At 35.3% G+C, this 21,534-nt stretch overlaps 1 protein-coding gene across 6 annotated transcripts in view; it reads left to right on the forward strand.

The window, feature by feature from the left end:
* The window catches only part of TBC1D15 (TBC1 domain family member 15), an 88,565-nt gene extending 70,320 nt beyond the window's left edge, over nt 1-18,245 (forward strand). For all 6 annotated transcript variants that reach the window (XM_077954732.1, XM_077954733.1, XM_077954731.1 and 3 more), the window contains 7 exons: nt 2,450-2,566; nt 7,450-7,550; nt 11,578-11,677; nt 12,339-12,436; nt 14,622-14,738; nt 15,264-15,350; nt 16,907-18,245. In XM_077954732.1, the coding sequence (XP_077810858.1) occupies nt 2,450-2,566; nt 7,450-7,550; nt 11,578-11,677; nt 12,339-12,436; nt 14,622-14,738; nt 15,264-15,350; nt 16,907-17,128 (842 nt within the window). In that variant the 3' untranslated portion in view covers nt 17,129-18,245. The remainder of the gene's footprint in view (nt 1-2,449; nt 2,567-7,449; nt 7,551-11,577; nt 11,678-12,338; nt 12,437-14,621; nt 14,739-15,263; nt 15,351-16,906) is intronic.
* Nucleotides 18,246-21,534: the final 3,289 nt, after the last annotated feature.

Genomic DNA, 21,534 nt, shown 5'->3' on the forward strand with positions numbered 1-21,534 from the left:
GAAGAGGGAGGTAATTACTAGAGTAACTAGATAAGAATTACTAGAGTCCTTGGGTAGTCAATAGGGGATGGTTCTCATGCACAAGAGGAGGGGTTGGTCTTTGCCACAGAATTAATGAAACTCATTTATAGTGTTAGGAGAGCGGGGAGACTGTATCAGTTCAAACACGGTTGTGTGGTTAGAATAGTGGGAACCTGTGGAAATTCTCTAAATAGTGTCATTTTCTCAGAAATAGGAAGCAGGGTCCTTATCTGAGTTAGGATGTGGGAGAAGATGGAGGGTTGAAGAGAAAGGAAGTATAAAATAATTTTATGAATAGGGAGTGAATGGACAAGGGAAATAGAGCAGGATTGCCAGACAGCATTCAGAATCCACTTGATGTTAGTGATGGTGAATATAAAATGGGGTCAGTTAATGTGGTTGTGTTTTTCTTCAGCCTTTTTTTTAGCTACATCACATTAGATGGAGAGTTAGATTTAATAAGAGCTTTTTGTTTTTAACTGAAGTACTCCTTTTCAGAAATGGGATTTCTAGAAATAATTATAAAATAGTGTTTATATATATTACTTTTTATCCCTTTTCTGATTTTCACCTGGCTTGTCACTATTAAATATTTATACAAGAAGAAATACTGGTAGTTCATGAGAATACAAACAACTTTTTTTTACTATGTTTAAAAAACATATTAAGGCAGATACTCTGTACTGGCATTGTGGTAATATAAATTATGCTTGAGTTAATAAAAATTATGAACTTTATCAACTGTGAAATGAGACAGAAGCAGTTTCATTTTTTTTTTTTTTTTTTGAGGCAGGGTCGCACTGTGTCGCCCAGGCTAGAGTACAGTGGTGCCATCTCAGCTTCCTGCAGCCTCAACTTCCTGGGCTCAGGTGATTCTCCCACCTCAGCCTTCTGAGTATCTGGTACCACAGGCAAGCGTCACCATGCCTGGGTAATTTTTGTATTTTTTGTAGAGACAGGGTTTTGCCATGTTGCCCAGGCTGTTCTTGAATTCCTGGGCTTAAGCAGTCCTCCTGTTTTGGCCTCCCAAAGTGCTGGGATTATAGCCATGAGCCACTGTACCTGGCCCATTTTGACATTTTTAATTGTAATTTTATATAAATAGCATGAATTTTTCTGGTATTACTTTTGCTTATTTGAGAACTGTATCCACAATTCTGTGGGTATTTGCTTGCTTTTTAAAAATCAAATGTAGTACATTTTAACAGAAAGCTAAAATATTTGAATAATTTTTAAAATGCCGTTACAGAATCTAATTAAGCTCACATCATATCCTGTTGTTAGATTCCACTCTATTGTATCTCCTTATCTTTTTTTTATTATTACTATTTTTGAGACAGTATCACTCTGTGGCCCATGCTGGAGTGCAGTGGTGCGATCTTGGCTCACTGCAGCCTCCGCCTCCTGGGTTCAAGCCATTCTCGTGCCGCAGCCTTCTGAGTAGCTGAGATTACAGGTGCACACCAGCATGCCCGGCTAATTTTTGTATTTTTGGTAGACAGGGTTTCGCCATATTGGCCAGGCTGATCTTGAACTCCTCACCTCAGGTGATCCACCTGTCTCGGCATCCCAAAGTGCTGGGATTACAGGCGTGAGCCACCACACCTGACCTCCTCATCTCTTTGTAAAGAGTTTTGAGAAAGTTTTCAGATTACTCAGTTTAATTGGGGGGAGACAGTTATCACTTTTAAACAATTGATTCTACAGCAGTTTGTTTAAGTTACTTCTTCCTAATTTACTGAGAGATTCAAGTTTGGAGAATTCCTTGTAAAGTCTCTCACATCATGATGCACTTAGGCATCAGTGTTTGTGAATTGAATTGTCAGTACAACTTTGGACACACTCATGATGATGTTTCCAAATCTGTTTCTCATGAAGTCGTTTCCAACTTTAATGATATCTAAATTGTGTAGATAGGAAAATAAGGACATAATTTGTCCTAAAGATGATTGAGACATGACAAAGAATTTGATGATACTTATAATAAATGCAGTAATTGTGAATGAAACAAATCTCTTTGATTATGCTTGATTAGGTGGTAGCTTTTTAAAATTAGTTTTCAAGTACTAGTATCTGTGACATGCATTAATGACTGGCATTTTTGTTGGTAATGCAGATTATTACTTAGTGTTGCTTTTAATTCATTGAAAATGTTTTCCACTATGCAGTTGAAAGGTTTCTATGTTTAGATAAAAATTGAAAAATATTTTAAAATCTGCCTATGAGGAAGAGGACTGATTCTTGAAAAAATTCTGAAATGTTACTTTATTGCATATTTGAAATAGAATTTGATGAATTTTTTCTTCATTAAATAAAGCTTGGTGAGTGAAATTAATAGCAAGAAAAATGACTGTACTTGTAAGATGTGAGCTTTATAAGAGTCTGTTTTTTGGAAGCTTTTCAAATATGTGATGATTTTCCTCTTCAGAAAAAGATGTTAACAGAACAGATCGAACAAACAAGTTTTATGAAGGCCAAGATAATCCTGGGTTGATTTTGCTTCATGACATTTTGATGACCTATTGTATGTATGATTTTGATTTAGGTAAGTTCTCCTCTAAAGTCCTAATTTTAAAAGATGTAAATATATTTACTTTAGAATTTACATTTTTAATCCAGTTAGACATGGCTAATAGCTTCATAGGCCTAGTTTTAAGAGAATTTGTTCTCCAGGGGACTGGAAACTTACAAGGCTATGGTTCTTAACCAAGCAGCCCTGGGTTGCTGCAGCAGACTAACTGGAGCACCATGGGATATTTAAAATTTTTAAGGGAATTATAGAGACATCTATAGGACACCACTCTTAACTACTAGCTGAAATAGCTAAAGGTTTTAACATTAAATCATTACATTCTTTTTGATGAAGTTATGTCTTTGCAAAGCTGGGTTTTTGGCCTTGCTGTGATAAGTAACTACTATGTAAAAATAAATGATAAAAATAAATGAGGATGGTGATAGCCAGTTGAATTTCAAGGTTTGAGAAGTATTGTAGTGCTCAGTAGGTGGTAAGCTCATAGGACATGAATACTTACTCAATTGTTTTGACCTAACAGCTTAATAAATGGAGTTGTTATTTCTTTGAGACTTAGGAGTGCCTTGGGAAAAATTGCCGAGATACTAAGGATGATAACCATGAACTGAGAAAGTTTGCAAACCATTGTTTGATATGCTTTTCCCATTGCAAAGAAAAATACTGATTGGATATCTTAGATAAGCAGTGCAAAAATTTTGTAGGGCATATAGAACTTACTCTTTTTTTGGTAAATCTCTTTACCAGAAATTTGTTGTAAGAACTGATGCCGGGGCCGGGTGCGGAGGCTCATGCCTGTAATCCCAGCACTTTGGGAGGTCAAGGCAGATGGATCACCTGAGGTCAGGAGTTCAAGACCAGCCTGGCCAACATGGTGAAACCCCGTCTCTACCAAAAATACAAAAGTTAACTGGGCTGGGTGGCACACGCCTGTAATTCCAGCTACTCGGGAGGCTGGGTCAGGAGAATTGCTTGAACCTGGGAGGTGGAGGTTGCAGTGAGACGAGATCGCGCTGCATTGCACTCCAGCCTGGGTGACAGAGTGAGACTCTGTTTCATGAAAAAAAAAAAAGAGAACTGATGGTGGAATTAGAAGTGTGAAATTACCTGGGGAAGGGACGCTAAGGGGTAGAAAACTTAAGGAACCATTATTTTAAGGGGCAAGAGAACTTAAGATGTTTATTTAAAGGACCAACAGCTTGTCTAACCATCAACTTTTGAATAAGTATAAATACTAGAAATGTTTGAGTTACCTGCTATGTGAGTGGCTTCTAGCTAAAGGATAGTGGAAATAGATGTTTTCTAGATTAGTAACGTTTGAGACATCCTTTAGAGAAGGTGGTTGGATACTTAGCACATTAAAACCAAATGAACCTTGAATTACGGGCACATTTTCTTCACTGTTATTTCTGTGTAAATTTCTCTTGGTTTCCTATATGTAAGTTAGGGGAAGATATACTCTCTGTTTTGATCTTGAGGTATCAGCCTTTTTGGTGACAGTAAGTCAGAAGTTGCAGTTTTCTTTAAAATGTAAAATGTAGTCAGTCCTGTCTATGACACCTATAATGAGCTTCAAGTTGAATTGTTGCAAGAATATTAGTAGAGTGCTTTTCAGGTTACAGAGTGCTTTCATACTTGATTTGATTTTTCATTCTCATAGCAGCCTTTTGAAAAAGGAGGGAAATAATTCTCACTTTATGAGTAAGGTTATTTTGATTTAGAGTGTGACTTATGGTCACACAAGTAAATAATTGGTCTGGGAGTAGAGACCCAGGTCTTTATTGCAGGCTGGGATTCTTACCTCTACACCTTCAGCACTTCAACCCCTTGCCGTTTATTTTAGTTTCGGTTACCACTGTAGGGAATAGGACCATTCTCCTTCGGAACAGAAGGCATTGCTCCATTCTCTCAGATGGTAATTTTGAGATACGAATTCATACGTATTCTGTAGCAGGAGTTCCTGAATGCTTAATTTTCTCAGGGCATTGTCCCAAACGAGCTAACTGGATAACTTACCCTCTCGATTTGTTTATACTCATGTCGCATTCTTTCTATATAGACATTTCAGTTACCTGAAACATAGTCAAGCTTCCTGCAGATAACTGCAGGAAGCCAAGATAACTTATGTGAAGCCAAGATACTTTTTATAAAAGCAATAGACAACATTTCTTACTCTTTACTCATAGCAGAGCAACCTGGAATGTAAATTTACTCTGTCTTGTAGGTGATTTCATTATATGGAGTTTGGCTTCTTAACCCATAGGTGAGGTATAGGTGTATTTGCATCGAATACAGTCTCAGTAGGGAGGAATGAGACAAAAATTACCAAAAGTAGACAAAAGAACTTAAGGAAGTGTGACTTTGAGTTAGTGCAGATACTACAGAAAGTTTCTGTGGGTGGTATCATTACTGGATATGTAATGATGATACTGAATAATCAATGAAAGGTTAGAGTGTGTAATGTTTTTTAAGAATGATTTCTGATCCTCAAGATTTTTGTTTTTTAATTTGATACTCTAAAGGATAAGCTTCAGTAACCTGGAAAATTGAACTATATGTAGTTTAAATTTTCCTTTTTGGTGTAAGCAAGTGTACACTAGGATGATAAGATGTTCATTTCTCACCTCCCTCCCACCCCCTTCCTGCAGTGAAACAAATTTGCTATGGAAGTGATTTTAGGGAAGTACTTTAGAAATTGTACTGGTGCTGATTAAGATGTGCATCATTCAGCAGTAGTGAGGAATCTGAGTATCACTAAATGCCAATTTAAACATCTTTAATCTTTCTTTAATTAAAAGGAATTTGTACATTAATTCCACCCCCCATAACCCATGAGATACCCCAAAGAACATCATGTATAAAATAAAATAGATTAAAGGCAACCAGAACATGAAGATTAATTTGACAACTTGCTTCAGCTAAGACTTAACAGAAGAAATATGGTAGTGATTCCATATGGAAACTGAAGACTTAAAGGATTAAATTGGCTTCTTAGGAATTTTTATTCATTATAACTTAATAATAAAGCACTTTTTTAAGAGGGGAAAGGTGCTTTGTAAATCTTTTGAATAGCACACTTTGAAATATTTCTGATGTAGATCGTACACAGTCAGACTCAGTACTCTTGCACTTTGTTGAATTCAGATTAGATTTCCTTCATACTTTAATTGGTTTAACCTTTATTATTTGTCATTGATTTCACTATGTCAGATAGGAAAGTTCTGATGATAACAATTTAGTCTTCCATCTATCTTGTTCTTTTTTAAAAAGTGTACATTATTTTAGAAACCATCTGTATAAATTCGTAGAAATGATTACATGTAGATATCTTGTCGTATGTCACTTTTGTTTAGTTTTTTTCTCTAAATGTCTTGGTAACTTCATTGTCTGGTACTGTAATAATTGGATGCCCTCCATGAGAACCCAGGTGCCCTTTTATCCTAAAGTGAGTAGAGCTATTTTCCCATAGGGTACAGTTTAGACAGAGTGAGGCTAATAGGACTGTGGAAAGATGTGGCGGTAGATGATTGGACAGAGGCTCACAGCAAATTGAGCTGAAACTTCATTTGTAAGGAGATTCTGAGGTGATCTGAGTGCCTCTGTCTGTTGTATGTTTGATCTGAGTTTTCTCAAGAGATTTAGTTTACCTGCCTTCTGAGATCATTTTTTAAAGTTTTCTTCCAAAACAGAGTAATGTATAGTTATGTATCATTTATATGATAGCAGAACTATTCCCTCCCTCTTTTATTAAATATTTACTTTTACATGGCTTCAGTGCAGATAGATTTTGTTGAATATAAATGTAAGCTATTGATCTGCAAATGAAAGACTATTTTCCAGACTTCCCAAGCTACCAATAAAGACATTTCTACATGATTTTAATAAATACACAGAAGTTACCAAAGTTGAATGATAATGTTTAAGTAAAAAGGCTTAGTATAAGCTCATGTCCCTTCATTGGTTCAAGAACCTCTTAAGTCTGAAAATTTTTCAAGTCTTGAAAATTGTAAAACAAGGATAATTGAGGGTTTTATAAGAGGAAGTAAAAAAACAAGAAGTTTGACATGTTCAGGTGAAAAAGTAAAACTAACACTTTTTCTTATTTTTAAGCGAGGGATCTGACTCCTTAATTTCCTAGTTTTTCTTTTAATCGAGGGCTCTATTACTGTCACTGTTGAGAAATTATAATAACATCAAGAGATATGTAGGTAAGTGGTCACTTCAGGTACAAAATATTGATTGGATTAAGCCCAGTTGCTGACATTGGTTGGGTGTAGAGAGTAACAAAAAAAGAAAGAAGGACATAGATATGACTATTTAAAAGAGGCTCTTAATTTTGTAACTCCTGTTGTGTGAATCTAAAGGTCTGATTGTTAAAGCAGTTGAACCCAAAGTTCTTATTTTATGTGGCTTGCTCATCATAGTTTGGCATTGCTAACCACTCTGGGCTTGGAACTTTCTGCTTGATTTTTGCAACATTCTTCTCCCTTCATTTTTTTCTTTGCTTCTCTGACTGGTCTTTCTTAAACCTGTCTTTGAGTGTATACTCTTACATTTGACGTTCCTCTTGATTATCTCTTCACTCCTCTTCTGTCTCATGATGCTCTTGCACATTATTTTTAAAATATTACTCACTCTTGATAGTGTATCTGCACTGAGACACATACTAGAAGCTATATATTGCTTGACATCTCAATCTAAAACAACTCATCTTTCTTACTCATGACTAGAGTTCCTCCTCATTTATATTCTTTTCTTGGTGAATATCAATGTCTACCAATTTCTGAATGCAAATGAGAAAGATACAATTTTAAGCGAAGTGGTGGTGTTATGCACAACTTTCAGAAGGATACATAAAACTTGGGTTTTCAGAGACTCTTTTTTCTTTTTCTTTTTAGGATATGTTCAGGGAATGAGTGACTTACTTTCCCCTCTTTTATATGTGATGGAAAATGAAGTGGATGCCTTTTGGTGCTTTGCCTCTTACATGGACCAAATGGTAAGAACAGGGATTCCTTCCATTAAACTGATTTTGAAAATTTTAGTTGTATAATTTTATAGTGTAAGGTTGATTTTTATGTTTAGCCAACTATGATGGAACTTAAAATAATTACCTCATGCCTTTTGTTACTTTTTCTTTTTAGTAGCCTTTCAAGGTCTTAGAAATACTGGTGGTGTTTTTAATACAGGAAATAGTTTGTGTCTGTAGTATAGGAATAATCAGGATTTAATATCAGTAAATGCTTATGTTCTACTAAAGAGCCATGCGTCATTATAGAATATTGATAAAATAGATGAATTCAATTTTGTGGAATAGTTGAACTTTAATATTGTCTGTTTCAGAGATAAATCTTAGTCATGCCAAGTAATATCCTTACCTTTTGTGAAGACTTGAATTTTATCATTATAGCTACTGATTTTTCTCCAGATGTGTTTGAACTATTTGTAACTCTGACACTTTCTTAGGAATTCATTATTTTCCCAGAAGTATATGATTATTAGAGTTGAACTGTCTATATATACATGTTAGTACAAAGAACATTTTATCTATTATCATTGTTAAATCTTTGAGACAGAGTTCTAAGATAATAGTGCAGAGAATATTGACAGGGAAATAAAATAGAAAAGTCTCTCAAGCAATCTATTAGAAAAAAAAAAAAGCAGAAGGGGTGAGACTAAATAAAGGCATATGGGCCGGGCGCGGTGGCTCAAGCCTGTAATCCCAGCACTTTGGGAGGCCGAGGCGGGCGGATCACAAGGTCAGGAGATCGAGACCACAGTGAAACCCCGTCTCTACTAAAAAAATACAAAAAATTAGCCGGGCGCGGTGGCGGGCGCCTGTAGTCCTAGCTACTCAGGAGGCTGAGGCAGGAGAATGGCGTGAACCCAGGAGGCGGAGCTGGCAGTGAGCCGAGATCGCGCCACTGCACTCCAGCCTGGGCAACAGCATGAGACTCCGTCTCAAAAAAAAAAAAAAAAAAAAGGCATATGAAGTTCAAAGACCTGACTACATAGGTTGCTGTGTTTCTTCAAAATAAGACTAACATACTGGATGCTGGGCCTTTATGTTGGACATTGAAATGGCTTGCTTGCAAGGGGATAAACATTTTGAATCTAACCATCTGAAATATTTTCCTGTAATACAGGGTTTAACTCAGAGTTTTTGGGATACAAATGTGAAATTTGGAAGTGGTACCCTTCTCTTTTTTTCTTTACTTGTATTCTTCCCTTTTGCTTGCCTATTTTTCTTTCTCCTTCAAATTTTCCCTGCTTGTGCCCATTTCCTCAAGTCTCTTGTCCATAGATTCAACTTGTTCTCACTTTCAGTTTTTTTCTAAATGTATACTTGGTAAGATTTGATAGTTTTAAAATGTTCTTTTACTGTTAAATTCATAAATATTCAAATTGGTTTTTTGCCATAAATTATTTTTTGATTATTTGGAAGGATTATCAGTGCAGTAATTTGGTAATGTCATTGTTTGTCGTCCTTCGTTTTTTGATTGATTGATTTGTCTACCTTCTTAGTTCCATTTACTCCCAAGTGCTCTAGAAACCTGAGGCATTTATTATAAAGGTCTATATAGCTGATACCAATTACATAAAAACTGTTGTGTGCCTTCCTTGTGTTTTTGTTGTTTATTCTCTTCACCAGAGTTAGTATGTTCCTTGATAAAAGGGATTATATGTTTGTTTCACTGGTAGCATACCAGAATTTTCCTAATGCCTGACATGAGGTTGTTCAACAGATTTTTGTAGAACAAACACGTGAATCTTTCCCCAGTGATTAGTTTAAATTGCTATAGTAGATATTCTAAGAAATATAAAAATAAAGCTAAGATGAACATACTGTAGTTAGGATTGTGCAATAAGTTTTCAATAAAACTAAGCCAATATTGGCATGTAAATATATATTAACATATGATGCCACATACATACATGCATACACATGTGTGTATATAGATCTCATATGTAAAGACTGCCTTCTGAACGTGTGTAATAAACACTTTGTAGTCTGTCATTTTTTGTGTATGAAGGTTCAGTTTAATCATTTTCACAGTAAATGCTCTCGTGTTTGCCTTTTCCATTAAGGATGTTCTGTGGATTTTTCTAGTCTTTATTCTAAAAAGTTATCTTCTTAGTATATTGTCTGCTAACATCTTTTCTTTCATAATGTTTCAATAATGAGAGGGCAATACGTGGCAATCAAAATAACCTGTATGATTTTTCACTGCATTGCCTTTGTTTGATGTCCCTAAATCTGTGCTGCTGTTTCTTGATTCTTTGTTTTTGTTTTATAGCTTTACTTCATGTAAGTTTGTACTACTTTTGTGGTGGCTGAACCTAATGTCCATAAATTTACTTTTATTGATGTTTACTTACATCTAATGTAGGTCCAGGCATAGACTTTGTCTGTTATTATGGAAATACAAAGTACAAGTGATCTGATGAACTTTGTTATACCCATCATCCATTTTGCCATATAGTTTTAGTTCCTTTCTCCTCTCCATCTCGCCCTCCCCTGCCCCATACAGAGACATTTATTTACAGACACATTTGAAGCCCTTTGTATATCCATTGTTGATCCCACTCTCCCTTCTCCAGGAGTAACCACTTTTTCAAATATGGTGTCTGTCATTATGGATATGCTTCTTTTTTACAGCAGAGTGGGTAGCAAATGGCTATGCCATGTTAGTTTTCTCAAATCAGCTCTAGTCTTTGGCTGTGTCACAGTAAGAATGATCCTGTTAATCAGAGTTGATTCTGCCCCTTCTCTATAGGTCTGTCTGGTAAATGTGGAGGAACTATATCCTAAAGCCTTGAGTTAGTCTGTTAATAAACGGTTTTCAAAATTATTAAAGAGAAACAGCTTTTTGAGAATTAATAGACTTAATTTTTTTTAAACTAAAGAATGAATTGTTTCTAATGTGATAGTTGTATTAAAGCACTATTGCACTGTAAAAGTGAAAAAGTAAGTGTGAAGGAGGAAATGTTTTTCTAAGGCTTTCACTAGGTTAGGGTTAGGTTACCCCAGAGGGATTGGGATTGGGATTGAGTTAAAGAGATCCAAATCATTTAAGAAGCGTTTAAGAGCATCTGTTTTGGTGCCTTCTGGCCCCTTGACTCAGGTGTTGGTGGGGAGTCTACTCAACTGTGAAGATTGCTTAAAGCGTATGAACCCCAACAGTTCTCAAATTTTGTGACCTCAGGGCCCCTTCACACTCTCCCATATTATTGAAGAACTGAAAGAGTTTTTGTTTATGTGGATTCTATCTGTTGATGTTTATGTGAAAAATTAATACTGAGAAACTTGTATTCATTTATTAATTCATTAACAACACATTCTACCTTAACATAGATTACATTTTTTAATGAAAAGTAACTTTTCCTAATGAAAAATTTACTGACACAGAGATTGTTTTAAATTTTTCATTTTTAAAAATGTCTGGTTTAATAGAAGACAGCTGAATTTTCACATTTGCTTCTGTGTTCAGTCTGTATTGTACATCATACAGCCTTTGCACTTGTGAAAGAATTTAAGTACAAAATCCAGATAATATTTTAATATTGTTGGTTTTGACTTTACGGATTCTCCAGTGTCAGCAAACCTAAGAAGTAATTCTTTAAAATGAAATACATATTAACCCTAAAATTAATTTTATTACATGTAATTTGAAGGAATATTTAACAGTGGAAAGAATTTGTGTGTTTCTTTCACCAAGTCTTTTATGCTGTGTAAGAAATAAATATCTCAGTCAGTCAGCAGTTGCTGTGTCTACATTTTTCTTTATCTAAGTCAAATGAATAGAGGAAAAAATAATCCTTAGTTTTGAGAGCAAGGATTTTCTCTTTACTTTCCCTTTTAGTATTGCATTAGTTTTTTGGTTAGTTACACATTTTTTAAGATAACCAGTGTGGTATAAGTTCAACATTTGTCCTTGGACATCATGTTTTAGTTATCAGTCATTATGTACTATAAAATATTTATGAAATATTACTTGTATAATAACAATTATTTCCTTTTAAAGCATCAGAATTTTGAAGAACAAATGCAAGGCATGAAGACCCAGCTAATTCAGCTGAGTACCTTACTTCGATTGTTAGACAGTGGATTTTGCAGTTACTTAGGTAAGTTTAGTGAATCAGAACTATACCCCGCAAATTGTAGAGTAATGCATAGAAAAAAATGTAAAGAACTCTTTAAAGAAGCCAGGTGCAGTGGCTCATGCCTATAATCCCAGCACTTTGGAAGCCAAGGAGGGAGGATTGCTTGCACCCAGGAGTTTGAGACTAGCCTGACTAGCACAGTGAGACCCCATCTCTATAAGGAAAAAAAAAAAAATGCTGGCTGGGGTGATGCATGCCTGTAGTCCCAGCCACTCAGGAGGCTGAGGTGGGAGAATTACCTGAGCCCAGGAGATTGAGGCTACAGTGAACTGTGATCACTCCATGCACTCCAACCTGGGTGACATAGCAAGACCGTGTCTCAATAAAAAAGAACTTAAAGACATATATAGTCTACTGCACTTTCTTCGGTTCCATAAAAGTGTGGGACCAAACTCTCATTGTATAATTCTGCCTTAAACTTGATTCATAAAATGTATTATTTGTTAGTTTTTAAAAACAAGTCAGCCTTCAAGTTTGAAATGATTCCTTAACGTAGAAGACAAATGTATAGGGCTTGAATTGCCTAAGATGCATAGGAAAATTAGAGAAAAGTAACTGTATTCTGACGTAATTAGCATGAGAATAAGTCGTATATGTGTATGTGTTTTTTTCTTCTGCATAGAATCTCAGGACTCCGGATACCTTTATTTTTGCTTCAGATGGCTTTTAATCAGATTCAAAAGGGAATTTAGTTTTCTAGATATTCTTCGATTATGGGAGGTAAGTCCTTAAATTATTATGCAAATGTGATATTTATTATGAAAAGAAACAGTTTATTCTGTAGAGTATAAATGGATTATGATAGCCTTACTGAAATATCTAAGGCAAGTATGTTCCAGAATTCTGATGAACTGGTAGCCTCTTCTTAAAAATTAGTCTCATACTGAATATTTGGTCTTTTGGAACTTCATTCTTCAAATTACAGTCTCTGTGAGATTTGGGGCCAAGAGGTATCCCAGAACAAGTTCTCTAGACCGTTTATTTGCTGCCTTTGTTCTTCCTTTGAGACACTTGACTTTATGTGAGTCTTTGCCACATCTGTTATAGAGGATTTTCTTATGTTTTTGGTGTACTCCTTTTATTCCATTTTTTACCCAAGGCAACTCTTTATTTTTTCAACTTTTAGGTTCAGGGAGTAGATGTGCAGATTTGTTACATAGGTAAATTGCATGTTGCTGAGGTTTGGTGTGTGAATGATTCCATCACCCAGGTAGTGAGCATAGTACACAATAGGTAATTTCACATCCCATGTTTCCCTTATACCATCCCCCCATGTGTAATCACTATTGTTTATTTTTCCAGGGCAACCTTTAATGAAAAACCAAATCATTTCACATTTTCTTAAGTATTTGTTAATAATAAATCAGTGTGCTTTTTTTTTTTTTTTTTTTTTTTTTTTTTTTTTTTTTTAAGAGAAGGGGTCTTGCTATGACTGATCTTGAATTCCTGGACTCAAATAATCCTCTTGCCTTCAGCCTTATAAGTAGCTGGGACTACAGGTGTATGCCACTGTGTCCAGCCTGGTGTGCTTTTTAATAGAATGCTGGTATAATGATTGATCATACCTTAGGATAACAGAAATTCTTCCAAGGAAAGAATTGGGAGATAATCCATTTTGATAGTAAATACAACTTTATACAGTGGAACTCTAGTTGTCTCTGAGGTTTTTACAGCTGGAAATGGATTCCTATAATATTGATGGCTGTACTACCATTAGACAAGGCATTGTGCTGGTTACAAGTTAAAAGTGGATTGCTTTGTGCTCACTTCCTCTGTTCTGAAATTAGGAGTAAAACCCACATGCTCTGTATCTGGAATCATACTTAAATGTTTATCAGTTTTGTTAAATTAGTATCTTAATTTGGGAGTTAAAAATGGGTTAATTCATTTATATCTAGTGTTCCATTATTGGAACGCTAAGCATGTGGGAGTTGTTTATATCCTGCTGCTCAAGATCATCACCAAGTTCTGATTGAAAAATTGAAAAAATTGCAACTTCAGGCATAAATGGGTTTTAAAGGATGAATTAAGAATATTATTACCACATAGCTAGAATAACTCCTCAATCTGTGTTTACTAAATAAATTCAAACTTTTAATGAAACTTTGAGGTTAATTGCATTATAATTAAACTTTCAACACTTGGGTTTAGTTTGAAAATTATTCAACTTGATTTACTCCTTTTGAAAGAAGTAAACACATTTCAGGTATGCTCTAATGGTATGGTTTGTGTGGATGTTTTTATGTTTCCAGAAAAGATGTTATTCGGTACATGAAGCAGGGGGAAATTAAGACCCTAAATTCAAGGATGTTATCTATATTTAGGAACAGCTGAGCTATTGATGAAGCATTTTATATGTTTGGTTATAAATTTGGGGCAGTTAATTCAGTTATTGTCACAAGCAGGGATAAAATGTGATACAAGGGTTTTACGTATTTAGAATGGAGAGCTACCTTTGGGTGTTTCTGATTCCATGTACTATGTAACTGAACCTTTTTTATTTCCAGGACTTAGCTTTAGTCTTTTTTTCAGATCACAGTGAGAAACTGATACTTTGGAAAAATATTGAAAATACATCTAACCCTTACACGTTAACCTTGTGGCTGTAGGTCCTGTATTAATAACATTTATCATACTGGTTAAGCTCAGTAATTTACTTAATATAGTTATCTTAACCGCATTTAGAGTATATCATATTCATATAATATTAAACTTGATGATAGTTACTTTGTAGGTGAAGGTAAGACTCTCGTTCCCCTCATTTCCTAGCTGGAAAAACCTTGGGCTAGCCTAAACAGGCAACATCTACTTTGCATAGAAGTCATTCAGTGTTCAGAATTGTATCTGTGAGGAAAATGTTTTAGAATTGATACAGTTTGCAAAATAGTTCTTCTGCCTTCCATAGGTAATGTGGACCGAACTACCATGTAAAAATTTCCATCTTCTTCTCTGTTGTGCCATTCTGGAATCAGAAAAGCAGCAAATAATGGAAAAGCATTATGGCTTCAATGAAATACTTAAGGTAGTTATTCCTTTAATTCAGATTTTAGTGTTCTGGTTCTTCTATTTGGTGGTCCTGATATACAGAACATTTCCTTGAAACATTATTAAATCTCTTGAATAACTTAAATTGTGTCAGTAACAATGCTAGGAATGACTATCTGAGAATGACAGTTCCAATACACATTGGCCAGTTATTTTTACCTGGCTAATTAGGAAGAAAAGAAAATTCAACAAATGCTCTTTTATGTAGTTTAGTTTTTCAAAAATTAATTGTCTTTTGATTATAACTTTGAGATATCAGACTTGGGAGAGCTGCTGGATTTAATGTTCCTTATATAAGACTATTAGCTAGTCTTTAGCTTTAAAACTTGGAATAACCTAAAGAAAGATACATTGAATTTCCTATGTATTTGTAGTATATGAATGTTTTTGTTTTAAGGATTTTGTCTGCAGTGAAATATAACTGGTAATCAGTTGTTTGTATAATAGAATATAATAGTGTATTCACTTTTGATTATCATTTTATTTTGTTGATACTTTTTAGCATATCAATGAATTGTCCATGAAAATTGATGTGGAAGATATACTATGCAAGGCAGAAGCAATTTCTCTACAGATGGTAAAATGCAAGGTATACAGTGTTTCAAGTAATTGCAAGATTTGTTTGTTTTTGGTGGGTTGAGATCAAGAAAGATTTTTCTTCTTGGAAATAAAATAGCAATTTTAGTAAGTTGAGGGCAGACAAAGTATTGACTGGCTTATTGTTTGCTGTTCTAGATTTACAGCACTTAATTGAAAACAGTTGACTAATTATGGCAGATAGGAAACAGCTAATAATAAGGCAAAATGATAAAAGTAATGAAAATATTTCTATAACAATTTAAGAGGCTGTAAAATTTCAGCAATGATATATTACCCAGTTGAGCTCATGAATACAGAATAGGTTCTCATATTAAATATGCAGAATCTCTAAATAAAAATGAATGCTAATCAAAAATAATTAAATCAGTATTATTTAGCCTGTGTCACTCACTTATATTAGTCAAGTTATTAATTATTTAAAAACAAGGCAAATTTGATATATTATCTGAATTTGAACCAAAGCAGTGTACTTTTGGTGTGTTTTGGCTTTTTCTTTTTATTAAGAGAAAGGGCCTTGCTAAGTTGCCCAAGCTGGCCTTGAACTCCTGGGCTCAAGTGATCCTCCTGCCTTAGTTTCCTGAGTAGCTGGGATTACCGGTGCATGCACACCACTGTGCCCACCTCGTGACTTTGTTTTTTTTTTTTTTTTTTTTTTTGAGACGGAGTCTCATTCTGTTGCCCAGGCTGGAATGCAGTGGCGTGACCTCGGCTCACTGCAGCCTTCTCCTCCTGAGTTCAATCAATTCTCCTGCCTCAGCTTCCTGAGTAGCTAGAATTACAGGCTCCCACTACCATGCCTGGCTAATTTTTGTATTTTTAGTAGAGACGAGGTTTCACCATGTTGGCCAGGTTGGTCCCGAATTCCTGACTTCAGGTGATCCACCCACCTCGACCTCACAAAGTGCTGGGATTACAGGCGTGAGCCATCACGCCCGACCATGACTTTGCATTTTTTTTTTTTTTTAAATACTTTAAGTTCTAGGGTACATGTGTACAACATGCAGGTTTGTTACATAGGTATACATGTGCCACGTTGGTTTGCTGCACACATTATGACTTTGCATTTTTATGAAAATTCTTGCTTAGTCTTTGCATCATTTGTTCATGGATCCAAACTGTTACTTGGTTCAGTTCTACAAACATTTATTTGATACCTGTTCTCTTCCAAAGCATGTCAATGAGATACTGCTTGCCTTTGAAGAACTTTGTTTACTGAAAGAGACAGATGGTCTAAGTAAGATATTATTACAAAAAGTAGAAAGAGATAAATGCCAAATATTAGGACATGCTATGTTTGTGGGAATGTGGAGGTGGGATGGAGAGTGACTAATTTGGAAGATACCCAAGAACCACTTAGGGAAAGAAAGGTGGTTAGCATTTCATTTGGAGCTGAGAAAAAAGTTGTGAGAAGGGTACATGACATTCACATTGTTAGGACAAATGCTCAGATTCTGGAATCAATGTAGTCTTAAACAGAGGTGTTACTTTTTGGTTATTTTTCCTCTGTAGTGAAATATGGTTTTGAGTTTGATTTTTCATATCCAGGAATTGCCACAAGCAGTCTGTGAGATTCTTGGGCTTCAAGATAGTGAAGTTCCAACACCAGATTCAGACGTTGGTGAAGACGAAAATGTTGTCATGACTCCTCGTCCTACATCTGCGTTTCAAAGTAATGCCTTGCCTACACACTCTGCCAGTGGAGCCAGAGATGACAGTCCAACACAGATACCAGTGTCCTCAGATGTCTGCAGATTAACACCTGCATGATCACTATTCTTGCTTTTTTGGGAAGAGACACTTTGTTGCAACTCTTTTTCAAGTACTTGAAAGTTGAAAATTTAAAATCTTGGTATTGATCATGCTTTAAGGTTTATGTAAAGAAAGTGTACTGATGTTCTTACATTAAAGCTTTACAAAGATTTAAACTAATTATTTTTGTAGTTACTTCTACCAAATAGCCTTTCCTTTTCGATAACATTCCTGAGTATTTTTATAGCCAAGTACATTTTATTTTCTTGCTGATGAACTGGAATTGGATAAATATTGCAAGTGGATGAGTTGGAAATTATGCACTTTGAAAAACATTCGCTTTGTTTACTCTAAGTTTATTGGGTTTGGGACTTGATTAAATTAAATGTGGAGGCTTTCTATAGCATTCTAAGCTGAGACGTAGATTGTTACCCAGTAATGAAATAAAAAATAAAAATAAAAGGATTTTTTTCTCTATTGTTTACAACAATACTCAGCTTAAATATTTATGCTGGTCGAATGTGATTTAAATTGGACATTTTCATCAATGCAGTCTAATGTGTAGATAAATAATTATTTCAACCATAATAAATGGATTGGCAGTGTATTTTTTACATTGAACTTTTCTTCACTTGTATATAAAGATTATATATAAGTACTTATTTATGACTATAAGAAAGGTTAGGCATATTTTCATTAACTGAATAAACTTGATTTATATAACCTGGTTTATCAAAATTTAACATGGCTTCAATATGAGATCTTTTTCAAAACTATTTTCTTAAAACATTTATTTCATGAGATTATGTTCAACCCTGTACCTGGTATAATTTTAAAATTAATTGCTTGTAACCTCACTTTACTAATAATGTTTATTATCTTTTCTAATAATGCATTAACTGATTAATCAGGTATTTAAATTTTTATAAAGTACTCTTTGCAAAAAGCTTATTTGAAAAATTTCTAGATGCTCTCATGAGTCTCAAAATAATAATTTTTGTATGTGCACAAAGCTGTTGTTTTTACCATGCAGTATTGCATGATTTTAAGTTATGTGGAATAAACATAACTTACTTTGGTTTAATTGTAAGTTGTTAACTCCTGTATATATCATTAAAATAAATTTGAAGTTGAAGTAGTGTTTTTAGTTAAATTATACTTAGAAATAGTCTGCTATTTTTTTTTTTTTTTTTTTTTTTTTTTGAGACAGTCTTGCTCTGTTGCCCAGGCTGGAGTGCAGTGGCACAATCCCGGCTCTCTGCAGCCTCCACCTTCTGGGTTCAAGCGATTCTCGTGCCTCAGCCTCCTGAGGAGCTGGGACTACAGGCTTGTGCCATCGCGCCCAACCTATTTCTGTATTTTGAGTAGAGACGGGGTTTCGCCATGTTAGCCAGCCTGGTCTCTAACTCCTGACCTCAAGTGATCCACTTGTCTCAGCCTCCCAAAGTGCTGAGATTACAGGTGTGAGCCACTGTGCCCGGCTAATTCTTTAATAGAAGAAAAAACATCCAAGATGGACCTCAATTCATCTCATTTTTATGTGATTAAAATGATCATCTGAATAAGTTATGGAAATGAAAAACATCCCTTTTAAAACTGAAAAAAATTTTTCATTAGCATGGAAATGGGCACAGTGTTGCCTTGAAGGATATAGTTATTTGACTCTGTAAAGCAACTTACTACAAGTGATGCTAATAGTGTAAAGAAAAAAGTTGTGCAGTTCTTTTTTTTTTTTTTTTTTTTGAGACGGAGTCTTGCTCTGTCACCCAGGCTGGAGTGCAGTGGCCGGATCTCAGCTCACTGCAAGCTCCGCCTCCCGGGTTCACGCCATTCTCCTGCCTCAGCCTCCCGAGTAGCTGGGACTACAGACGCCCGCCACCGCGCCCGGCTAGTTTTTTGTATTTTTTAGTAGAGACGGGGTTTCACCATGTTAGCCAGGATGGTCTCGATCTCCTGACCTCGTGATCCGCCCGTCTCGGCCTCCCAAAGTGCTGGGATTACAGGCTTGAGCCACTGCGCCCGGCCAAAAGTTGTGCAGTTCTAAAATGGTCCTAGAGATAGACTTTTTTCCCCCAAGAAAGTTAGGGAACAAAATGAACTTTTTTCCTGGTTGAGCATTAACTGACAATCACAACAGTAGAACTGTTGGAGATTTTAGTTTTTAATATTATGTGTATTATCTTTCATCAGTTAATAATGAGTAAGCCTATTCAGAAAAAGAACATAAACTGATCAAAAACCCAGCATCTCCAGCCTTTCATTTCCTGCTATTCAGGAAATTGCTTGGAACATCTTGATGTCCTCCTTGTTCTTCCTGGACAGTGACTTTTTGGGAGTTTTGCTACTGCATAATGTGATACCCACTTCAGATTTTTTTTTTTAATCTTAATACATTTAGTAAGTTGAACTTCTGTCAAGTTTTATTACAAAACTACTTGTTAAAACAATTTTTACTAAACTGCATTTCTATCTAGCATATTTTTTATATGGAAGTGATAGTATAGTATAGTTCTAGAGAAAGTCTTCATCATTCCACAGAGTCTAGTTAGCAAATACTATGTGCTATTAAGATTGCTAAAATATATAGTTCAGGTATATTTACTAGTTTTTTTTAAAGGTTTGTTTTCACAAGATGCTCTGTCCCCACCCTTATAACATGTAAAATATGTGCTATATTATGTGGTAAAGTTGTTAAAATTCAGTTTCTAACATTAACTGTTAAAAGTACAGATGATCTAACTTATGATGATTTGACTTACAAACTTTCAACTAAATTTATGATGGTTTTAAAGCAGTACATTGAATAGAAACCATACTTTGAGTACCCATACAGCCATTTTTCACTTTTACTACAATATTCTATAAATTACATGAGATATTTAACATTTTGTTATAAAATAGGCTTTATGTGTTAGATGATTTTGCCCAAATGTAAACTAATGTAGTGTTCTGAGCATGTTTAAGGTAGGGTAGGCTAAGCTATGTTTGGTAGGTTAGATGTATTAAAAGCATTTTTTATTAATGATGTCTTCAGTTTATGATATGTTTATCGGAACATAACCTCAATAGAAGTTGAAATGCATATGTATTTTCAGTTCTGGCATGAATCTATGGGAACCTTTTGCATTTAAGAACCTCCCTATTTTAATAATTTCATGGGTCTAAGATTCTTCATCTGTTTATAAGGAACTTTAGTCTTAGTGATTAGATACTAAATTTTTTTTTGAGCAGTAAAAAAGTCTTTTGGGACAGATAATGAGTGATTATTATGAACTTGACATTGCCAAGAAATTTTATAGGCCGGGCGCGGTGGCTCACGCCTGTAATCCCTGCACTTTGGGAGGCCGAGGCGGGCGGATCACGAGGTCAGGAGATCGAGACCATCCTGGCTAACACGGTGAAACCCCGTCTCTACTAAAATACAAAAAATTAGCCGGGCGCGGTGGCGGGCGCCTGTAGTCCCAGCTACTCGGAGGCTGAGGCAGGAGAATGGCCAGAACCCGGGAGGCGGAGCTTGCAGTGAGCCGAGATGGTGCCACGGCACTCCAGCCTGGGCGACAGAGTGAAGACTCCGCCTCAAAAAAAAAAAAAAAAAAAAAATTTTAGAGGGAGGCCGATGAATTCTTATGTGAAATTCACATATAAGCATGCCCATCATTAAAGACAGTTTGTATAAAGTAACCCTAAATGTTTATTGAAGAACCTACAGTTCAACTGACTTATGTGCAGATATGTACCAGGAGAACATCATTCTAGCTTGGGCATCTTTTTGGGGTTTTCAGAAGATCCAGGAACCTCACTGTATGCAAAGTCTTGTGGGCATACCTCCATGTTTTTGGAGGCAGGTCACATAGTTTCTGAAAGTGTTCTCTGATTTTCCTCAAATGTTGGTAACCATTGTTACAAGTTATTTACCAGAATAGTAACAATGTATAACTTATGCTAATGATTTTGTGTGCTGAGCTCCCATTAATTAAAATATCTTCAGAGTGCTTGTTTCCAGATCCTTGGTCTGTACTATTAAGATATATGTCCAGGTGCTACTTCAGGCTTACAGAATCAGAGTCTTTGGAAGTCAGATCAGGAATCTGCATTTTTAACAAGCATCTAGGTGATTTCCTGAGCCCCTCTGAAGCTAGAGCACTACCATTATATATTGTATTTCATATGGTAATCTTTTGATTTATGGCTAAGTGGACAATTCCCTTAGTTTTTAAAAAGATTGTTCCTTGATTTTCTAAAATGGATTTGCTCTAGTTCTGGTCGCCATTTTTAGTAAAAAGTGATGACAGCTCAGTCTGTTATATGTAGGTTTCTCCTCATTTCTTACTTTCTGAAGAAAATTAAGCTTTTTGTGTCACTTCTGAGCACGAAACAAGATTAAATTATTGGAATCTGAAAGGCTTCCATCAGTACCTAATGTC

This window comes from Macaca mulatta, chromosome 11 (assembly GCF_049350105.2).
Source record: "Macaca mulatta isolate MMU2019108-1 chromosome 11, T2T-MMU8v2.0, whole genome shotgun sequence".
NCBI lineage: Eukaryota > Metazoa > Chordata > Mammalia > Primates > Cercopithecidae > Macaca > Macaca mulatta.